The sequence below is a fragment of the Lissotriton vulgaris genome, chromosome 2_1 (genome assembly GCF_964263255.1).
Source record: "Lissotriton vulgaris chromosome 2_1, aLisVul1.2, whole genome shotgun sequence".
NCBI classification, from domain to species: Eukaryota; Metazoa; Chordata; class Amphibia; order Caudata; family Salamandridae; genus Lissotriton; species Lissotriton vulgaris.
The window spans coordinates 34,430,702-34,440,990 of NC_141687.1; the positions used below are offsets into that span (position 1 = coordinate 34,430,702).

The window sequence follows — 10,289 nt, forward strand, 5'->3', positions numbered from 1 at the left end:
TCCCATTTCCTGGGACATAAATGTGTAATCTGCTAATAATTGTACATACTGTTCATCATGAGCCATTAGATCAAAGGGGCCAGCAATGCCCAGACCACATTTAATCCAAGGCTCTCCTGGAATATCAATCAATCAGTACTTATAGAGCCCGGCTAATCCCCACTGGGGGTATCCAGGCACTGAAGTCTCACAGGTCTTAGTTGAAGAGCCAGGTCTTGAGTCCCTTTCTGAAGTCTGTGAATGAGGCTGATATCTGCAGGTGGAGGGGGAGGTCGTTCCAGAACTTGTCGGAAGGGTAGGAGAAGGTCAACTTCTGCTGTGGCTTTAGTGAATGCGGGGCATGTGTGCCAGGGTGAGGGAGGCGGAGCGTAGTTGTCTGGCGAGCTGGTGGAGGGTCAGGGGGTGGTTGAGGTTGTGGAGGGCTTTGTAGGTGTGGGTCAGCATCTTGGACTGGCATCTCTTCTGGACAGGGAGCCAGTGATGCAGGTCCGTTTGGGGGGTCGAGGATGAGTCTGGCTTCTACATTCTGTATGGTCTGGAGTCTCTTGAGGGTATGGGTGGTGATTCCAGGGTAGGGTAAGTTTACCTAGTCCAGTTGGTTGGTGAGGAGGTCTTGCGTGACTGCTTTCCTGGTATTGATGAGGATCCATCTGAAGATCTTTTGGAGCATGCAGAGGGTGTGAAAGCAGGCGTATGAGACTGCTGTGACCAACGCTTCATGGTGAGTTTGCAGTTCAAGATGATGCCGAGGTTGGATGCGTGGTCAGTAGCAGCAGGTGTGGGTCTGAGTTTGAGGGGCCACCAGGTGGCGTCCCACGGAGAGGTGTTATTCACGAAAATCAGCACATCCGTTTTGTTGGTGTTGAGCTTTGGACAGTTGGTCCTCATCCAGTTGGTGATGCTCTTAATGCCGTTGCAGAAGTTTGTTTTGGTGGGAGCAGGGTCTTCGGTGAGTAAGAGGATGAGCTGGGTGTCGTCTGCATTGGCGATGATATGGAGTCCATAGGTTTGGACGATGTAAGCCAGGGGTGCCATGTAGATGTTAAACAGAGGGCAACCGAGAGAGGAGGCTTAGGGCACTCCGCAGATGATGTTCTTGGGCTCGGAGGTGAAAGGCGGTAGGCAGATTCTCTGGATGAGTCCTATGAGGAAGGATGCAATCTCCCTGGACGTTGACGTGGTGAAGTCTTCGGATGAGGGTGTTGTGGTATACGGTGTTCAATGCCTCTGAGAGGTCGAGAAAGATCATGGCCTCATTTTTCACCCCTTTTGAGGAGGGTTCTGATTTTGCAGATTGCAGCGATTAGGGCGGTCTTGTTGTTGTGGTTGGCATGGGCGTAAAATTGGAAGGTGTTGAGTACGTTGTTTCTTTCTAGGTTTTTGATGAGCTGGTGGTTGATGTCTTTCTCAAGGACTTTGGCAAGGAACTGGAGCAGCAAAACGGGTCTTTAGATTTTGAGTTTGCTGGGCTTGACAGGGATTTTTCAGGAGGGATCTGCCCTCTGCTGTTTCTATATGGTGAGGAAGGTGCTGTTGTGAAGGATGCATTGGCAAAGGAGATGAGTGCACTGCTGATTTATTTGTGTCCAAGGTTGAAGATGTGGTGGGGGGAAGGATCCATTTGTGCTCTGGAGTGGACAGAGGTTATGATGGCTGTGTTGTTTTGTGTGGTGAGAGGATTCCATGCGTGCTGGGGTGATTATAGGTGGTGTCTGTTGGTGTAAGGAGGTTATCAATGTCAGTGGAGTCGGGATCGCAATCGCTGTAGATGTGGAAGTTGTTCAACAGTGTATCGCAGAGTTCTTGGGAGGGGCGAATTTTGTTCTCGGTGGCTGAAAGGCAGGAGAACTCTCTCACAATGCTGAAGAGATCCTTGGTTCTGCTTAATAAGGGCATAGGAACAGTGTGAGTTTTTTTCTCATCAATATTTGCACAATATCAACAGTCCTCATGATCCATCCCTGACCACCAATATCATTCACGTAGTCTAACCTTTGCCATGTTCCTTCCTAAATGCCCTTCAGGGGCCAAATTATTTCAAATTTTCTCTCAAAACTCCTAGTGTACCACGTTTTCCCCTGAATATTTTTCCTTCAGCAATGCCCAGTTCATCCTTATCACTAAATAATCTGTCTAAGGTGGACGGTAATTCTTTCTTGTCTAGCCACCCTTTCACGATGAACTGCTTCAATACCAGAAAATCTGAATCATTTGACATGGCATTCACTCATTCTTTGTCATCCAAAGCTGACTCGCATACCCAACTCACGAATGTACTTTCACAATTATCTTCAGAACAAGGAATTGACAACCTCAATAGACAGTCCGCCATACTATTGTTGCAACCTAGCACATACTAAACAATAAAATTGGAACTGGACAATCCTTCTGAACATCGTCTAATCCTAGGGGACATATTTTCCATCTCTCTGCTCAAGAAGATACGAGTAAGTGGAGAATTGCCCAATGCATAACTAACGCCTCTCGCTCAATACCAGAATCATGGTCTTAAGCACCCTTCAATGAGTGAGAAGCAAAAGCCACAGTCCTAAGCTCCCCATTGACCACTAGAGCCAATACTGTGCCTAAGCCTTTGACCGTTTTCTTAATAGCATCATATTTATCCCAAAGTTGGTAACTTTCCAATGTGACCTTTGATGCTCTTGAAAGCTTGATCACACTCCTCAGTCCAACTGAACTGAGAACCCTTTTTTAGTAGCATCCTCAATGGCTAAGTCCCAGTTGGTACCCTGAATTTACACTTCTTTTTTACAACCAGCCCTGTATTATGCAACCGCTCCAACACATTCCATAATATCCCATCATGCTCCTGTTGATCCTTGCCATAAACTAGTATGTCAGCCTTAAAAAAATGACACTTAGTCCAATCCCTTGAACACTTCCTCTCCCACCCCAACCCTGGACAATTGACAGTGCTAATATTACTATAAAAGGTGGCCTTAATAGGACATTCTGTACTGTTATGAAGTTCAATCACCGGCAACCTAGATTAGGATCCCCCCCCCCCAAAAGCTCACTCTGAGGCAGTGATGAAATCCAGTCCAAAGGAGCTCAATTTAGGACAGACTAGTAACTCTAACTAGGTCAATAAGACCTGGATTCATTCATACTGAAGATGCTGCCATGTTCAAGTGTACCACACCTCATGATTTTTCATCTCTTTTCCTGAAGGGTCACCATGCCAATCCAGAGCTTCTCTGCGCTCAACTTCAGAGGTAAGTGCTTCTGCTATCATGAACAATGAGGTACACCAGCAATACACCCAATCCCTTCCTAGACTACTGCCACATCTACACTGGTGTCTCTAGAAAGGGTTCAGATGGGGTCTGTGCCCCAGATGTTTGTCCTGTCCCTTGCTTGTGCCCCACCACTACAACTGCTGAATGTGCCAGGAAGCAGCATTGAAAAGCAAAGAAGCACTACACGTGACATACACAGTCAATTGATTGCTTCAGGTAACACAAGCCTAAATATGATATATATATCTATATATATCTATATATATATATATATATATATATATATATATATATATATATATATATCTATATATATCTATATATATATATATATATATATATATATATATATATATATATATATATATATATATATATATATATCCCCTCAGTGGCGGTTGCCACTGGTTAGTTATAGTTCGGACCATGTTTTTATGGGAAATGAACTTTGAACGTTGGCGCAGTTTGACAAATCTCCACAAAACTTTTCAAACAAAAGTCTCATCCACCTCAGCTCCTTTTGGGGTGATCTGTCAAGCTGGGGCTAAGAGAAAAAGGGGGTTTCCAAAAAGTGTTTTTTCCATCCAATTTTCTATGGTAAATTAGACACAGCTGCAGCTTTACGAAATTACTTAAAATGTGGCCGACAGCTAGATCGTGATCTAGAAAACTGGCTTTTTGTGATTTGGTGTGAATTTGTTTAATCTACAAAGATATGGGGGTAGCCATTTTAGGACCCGTGGACTCATTCACCTTACCTGTAAAAACCCCCCTGGGGCCAAAAACATCTATATTTTATTCTTATCTGTACCGCGGATCAGTGAAGAATCCACAGATAGTTGGAACTGGTAAATATAAAAAGGAGCAAAATTCGTCCTTTTTAATGTTAGGCCCCTTGGGATGGACCAGGGAGTCAGCACAAACATGGTTTTAGGGAGGGGATATGTGGTGTATCCATGAGTCATTTTTAGGCACCGGGGACCCCATCCTCGTGGGCCAATTTTCTTTTTTAGTGGGAGAGGGGTACGTGGTCCACCTCTTCAAGCCATTTATAGGCTCCAGGCACCCCAACCACAGAGCCAAATTTTTTTTTTTTAAGGGAGTGAGCATGCCCCCTTTAGTCATTTTAAGGAACTGGGGGACACCATCCCTTGGGACTGGTGCACTTTTTTAAATGGCGAGGGTGCATGAGGCTCCCCTTCCCAAGCTATACTAAGGATCGGCTATAATATGACATCCTATGCTGCCATTGGACCCCATACCCCGGGTCTGATGGCTGCAGAGTCCCGGGGACCCCATCCACCGGGACAAAGCTGCCTGGGATAGTGTGGGCCGGGAATACAAATGTAATTCCCTGTCCACACTCTCCCAGGCAGGGAGCACAGCTTTGCTTCCAACCGGTGGGAGTAGAGACTAAAAGCTGCTCCAGCCATTTGAAACCATGGCTTCAGAGCTATACTCAAACACAAGCTTTACGAGAATACCCTTTGTATGTGGCCCCACCAGTTTAAACTGTGGTCCAATGTCTGTCCTGATAAAAATCACTACTAGAGACGTCACTGCATGTAGGTGGGTTTTGATGTAAGTACCATGGGGAGTCTCAGTGCTAACCATCTTTCTCTCTCAGCAGAAACCAGCCCGGACCAACGATCTGCCGAGGTTCACACAAAGAAAACAGTAATGATCAAGACTATTGAGACTCGTGATGGAGAGGTACGTGTGCTGCCACCTGGGGTGGGATAGTGGGAAGGATGCCCATAGAGCACGGTGTAACCAACCCTTCTGAAGTCCATGCCCCTGGAGGTTAGGACATGGGAGGCGTTTCTCAGTAGATGTCACCCCTTTGCCACTACTTCACCCTACATGGTATTGTGCTATGACTGTGACCTTAAATGCCATTTGAGTAGAAAGGTGTCTGTAGAAAAATATATGAGTACTTCTGCCTCCCATATCCCCATCACCCCTCTAACTGTGGCTTTGAAGGCAATGGAAGAAGAGAGATTGTTTGTAGAAAAACACACAAGGCCCCCTGCTGTCCATTTGGAGTCCTGGGTCGCAGGAGGGTAAGAGCGTTGGACAGGGCACAAACACCGTTGGCCTCACTGCCTTCTCCGACAGCCCACTTGAAGTGCCAAGATCCATGTCTGTCTTTGACAAGATGCAGGTGCCATGCTAATTTTCCTCTTCATTGGTGCATCAGAAAGCAACGCTTCCACATGCCAGAACCAGGCGTAGATGCAGCACCAATTAACACAGCCACATGGTATGGTTTCTGTAGAAGACATCTCTTCATTTCATTAGAGATCTCAACTAGTGAGAGGTGAGCGACTGATTTGCCCAACGTTTTACTACCGGCCCCAGAATTCGCTTGGCTATTGCCACTCGATGCCTTGTGGAGCTAAATAAATTCACAGGGCATGTAAAGAGAGGCTGCAGATCTAGTTTTCCATACAGAACCTTTCATCACGCTCTAGGCTCACAGTCTGGTCTGAGTTCTGCCACAATCACAAACCCTGGTGATGGATGGCCCTCCCGGAGTCATGCACTTTGAATCGCACCTACCTAGCGCTGGCGCAACCACAAAAGTTATGCCCTAGCGCAACAGGCGGATGTCCATGATGTGTATTTGATAGTTTCTTACACATGGAGTGGGTACGTCCATTGGCTGGGGGTTTTGGAAAGAAATACTATGAGAGGTGGCCCTGAAGTCTACTTCCCAGGGTTAATAGTTAAAAAGTAAAGCTGTGTTGCAGATATATAGATCTGGTACATTTGCTCTCCAAGCAACAAACAAATATGAATGAAAGGTCCTGAGAACCACCAAATATTAAAGACTTTAGATCAGAATTGATTAAACGGGCAACAGCTGAGAAAGAAGCATTAACCAAACTGCAGAGGGGCAGGAGTGGGAAGGTTGGAATCTTGCAGTTGGACATTGTGGGCCCGATTCACAGAACTGATCTGAGACCAAATCCTAAACTTAGTACTTTTGGTATTCACAGAAGGCATATAATAGTAGTAAAGTTAGGATTGCTAACTTTACTACTACTAAACTGTGACAAAATCCTAACTTTATGACTTTCGGTATTCATAAAAGGCATTTAATAGTAGTAAAGTTAGGGATCCTAACTTTACTACTACTAAATGCCTCCTGTGAATACCAAAAGTAGTAAGTTTAGGATTTAGTCTCAGATAAGTTCAGTGAATCGGCCCCTAAATTCTTACAGACCTTACACTCCCTGAGTTGACTGTATTGAACGTGACGAGGTGATCTGCCTCAAATATGACTAACAAAGATAGATCCATTGGCTGCACGAGAATATGTCTAACAAAGATAGATCCATTGGTTGCACGAGAATATGTCTAACAAAGATAGATCCATTGGTTGCACGAGAAAATGTCTAACAAAGATAGATCCATTGGTTGCACGAGAATATGTCTAACAAAGATAGATCCATTGGTTGCACGAGAATATGTCTAACAAAGATAGATCCATTGGTTGCACGAGCACAGACTAACGAACTACAGTAACAGTAAACAGTGGGCCCTGGACAAGCCTGGACACGAGGGGTTATATCGCTGCTAGTGCCCAGATGACAAGGTTCACCCAATTGATGATGAGATAGCTGAAATGGAGTACCCAATCAGGACAGAATGTGAAAAGGTGCCACGTTGCCATTGTATGTCTGGCACGATCTCCTCTCTTTTCCTAGCTTGTGATGAGTTAGTTACTCTAAGCAGTGACTGTTAAGTTGGTTTACAATATGTTAGTTCTACGGTAAAGTGTATCCCAGGAATTAATTTATGACGACCACTGGTGGAGGTTGAACATGCTGTATTTAATGTGAAAATTAACACTTAACTATAAAGAGCAAGCGCAGTGAAGGTTCTCAACTCTCTGTGTAGTTTGTCCAACCTTTGCCTCTCCCATCCCGTGACCCCAGATCCTCAAATAAGCAAGAATCCTAAATTAGGACTAGATCATGTTGGCTTCCAGGGGGACTGCTGTTAGCTGTTTTTTGGGGGGACAATATCTCTGGAGCAGCCTCCAGTTTCAATCACTGACAATCTCTCTCAACCTGTTCTTGCTCCAGGTGGTCAGCGAGGCATCTCAACAGCATCACGAGATGCTCTAATAGTGCAGTCGGAAGGCACACCGACCGGCAACGGATGCGCGCACAGCCCCAGCACAACTCACCAGCTCTGCATGCAGACCGGATTCCGTACACCCGCTGGGAGCTTCAGAACCAGCCAGTCACCGAAGAATGTCAGAGACTCTGGGACAGGTCCCAGCCTCCACCTGTGTCCAACCCTTTGTTTTATACTTGCTATGTTTTTCCACCAAACCTCAGTGAGGAATATTGCTTTCTGTGTTTGTGTCATTGGTAGACTTTTCTCCCGCCATCTTGTCACCCTGCTCCTTTTAGAAATACTTTCTTGGCTTTAATAATCTGCAGCAGGTGCCCGCTCTGCTCACCAGCATTGACACTACCCTGACATACTGTTCAGACTCAAAATATTCCACATGCCCTACTGTGACACAAGATGGCCCTGATTTACAGTTTGCAGATGGATTACTCCATCTGAAAGGTGATGGATTTCCTGTCAACCTTATTCGCAGTGTTGCAGGATATAATGCGCTTGTAATAAGGCCGCCAGGATATCCGTCAAGTTTGTGATGGAGAAACCCATCTGCCAAACACTAAATCAGGCCCTAAAGCGAATACATTGGGTCTAGAAAAACACATGGACATTGAGTTGAACAAGGCCTTGCCAACAGCTTCAGAGAGGAAAGAGGAAGATTGGCTTCAGATGGGTAACTTTCCACTGCTCAAACAAACCCCCTCTTCATTTGTTGACCTTCCTTTTCCTCAGTCTGCGGTTGCTCCTAACACTTTACAGCTGGGTGGAGCTTGAAGATGGGTTTGTAGCTGCATGATGTCTGGTATTGCCACAGGCAACATGATCACCTCCTATAAATTCAAGGCCTGTCTCAGGCAAGGGAGCGTGGGTTTGATCTCTGGTATGGCGGTAGCGTGCAGTATCCATGTAACATGTTTTCTCGAAGCAGTTTCTGGAGGGCTTCATGGCAGGCAAGGTGTGGTGTGCCAAGACAGTATTTATCATCCTATTATGTCCACCACATGGAATAATGAAAGGAAAAGTGGATGAGCTCTGGTTTATTTGCAGGAAGAGAGAGAAAGGACATAGGGGCACTCAACCCATAAGGAAGATGGCCGCAGTGCATAACAAGCAATTGTAAGTGGCCAGAGTAGTATGGCAGGCACCGATGGGACGATGGGATGATGCACACCTACACAGCTCCAGTGACGAGGGGTGCAGTGCACAGGCATCATCCACACTGGGCTGAGTGAGGTAGCGTATGGCTACTCACTATGAACCCTGCATCTTGGAAGGAGAGGAACACAGCTATGAAATATCCCAGCCGAAATCTCCAGTAATTACTTACTTAAGACTAGTTTTGTCTTCACTGCTGGGTTAATGCCACTGCTCTGGGCTGGTGCCTACAACTGACAGAAGCACCAAGTTCCAGTATTGAGGCCTCAAAGAGACACATTACAAGCCCCCGCAGGGGCACCATTGCAATATAGTGGGCTGAGACTTGTCGCATCTTGTCAGCTCCTATGAGAAGCACAGATTCTTGTAGTTGTGGCTCACATAGTATTGGGGATTTCCTGATGAAGGAAGGCATAGCACGTCTACAGCTCATAGTCCAGATATGCCTCTTTAGGAGGCGGATTCCGCATAACACAGCACTACTATGCTGCAAGGAATATTCAGTGGCTGGGATGTTTACAAGCAATATACATTCCCCCTCTCATCAACTGGTAAGGGTACTGCTCCAGGCTCCACCTCCCTGTAGAGTAAGTCCACCTCCTGCTCTACTCCACGCTTCCGCTGCCCCGGGGAGTGCACTGTTCTGAGTGGATTCATGTGCGGCAGGCCTCTGCACCAGCTCTTCACTCAAGGGGGAAGTGCAGACTGGGCTCAAGTGTGGGCTAGTAGAAGACTTGTGAGGTAAGGAGTCAAGTGTAGGTGCTAGAATAGAGACAGAAGGTTTCAATGAGACAGTGATAGAAGGGGGTACTGGGACTCAGATTAGCAGAGGCAGCTAACACATCACTGCCTAACCTGTAGCCTAGGTGGAGAAAGGCTATGGCATGTGATGGAGGTTTCATAATCAAGCCTGTGCACAACAGTCTCATCACAAACACCAGTGTAGCTATACGTTACATGGAAACCAGAGAGCATGTGTATTCTGCCCTTTTCTGACACACGCCCCATACTTTCTCCACATTGTAACTCGAAAGTAACATGTACTGTTAGAGCCCCATCAGACATGTCGTAGACCTATCCTGCTGCCAGAGAACAAAATGTGTTAAATGTACTAAAGCAATGTCATACACTGCTTCTCCAATGCACTGTGACCATACAAAGTTGTGTTTCGTTTCGAAGGTTGAGGAGGATGACAATAAATACAGGAGCACAAAATCCTACAATTGTTTGTTTTTTGTCTGCTTCAGGTACAAACAAAGCATTCACTTCTCCTGCCAATCCAAGCATATGTATATTTAGAGTTTTGATACTTTTACTTGTACATATGTTGCATGCTTTTTCTGGTTGTGTTTCCTGTTGATTGCATGCTTTCCAACATTCTGGGATACAAAAGGGAAAATATATTTCACGTTTTAATACCACTAATCAGAGTAATGATGACATCAATGGAAATGACATCACACAACCCATTGGCCTAATTATAAAATCACAAAATAACACATCTTATGCTATTGCACCAGGATCACAGAGAAAGGCGATGTGCTTTCTGACTGAACAGCGTCATGAACGCTAAATGCCATGATTTATATGAGTCACATCATTCAATCAATCATGCAGTACTTGTATAGCACAGCTTGTCACCTGGCTACGGGTTTCAGTCAAAGAGCCAGTTCTTGAGTCCCTTCATGAAGTCTGTCAGCAAGGGTGAAGTACGTAGGTGGAGGAGGAGGG

At 45.5% G+C, this 10,289-nt stretch overlaps 1 protein-coding gene across 2 annotated transcripts in view; it reads left to right on the forward strand.

Moving 5' to 3' along the window:
• The window catches only part of DES (desmin), a 50,767-nt gene extending 40,986 nt beyond the window's left edge, over positions 1-9,781 (forward strand). Inside the window, exons 7-9 of one of the 2 annotated variants that reach the window (XM_086954398.1) lie at positions 3,193-3,236; positions 4,888-4,973; positions 7,355-9,781. In XM_086954398.1, coding sequence (XP_086810524.1) covers positions 3,193-3,236; positions 4,888-4,973; positions 7,355-7,396 — 172 coding nt within the window. In that variant the 3' untranslated portion in view covers positions 7,397-9,781. The remainder of the gene's footprint in view (positions 1-3,192; positions 3,237-4,887; positions 4,974-7,354) is intronic. The other variant, XM_086954399.1, reaches the window with a different exon arrangement.
• Positions 9,782-10,289: the final 508 nt, after the last annotated feature.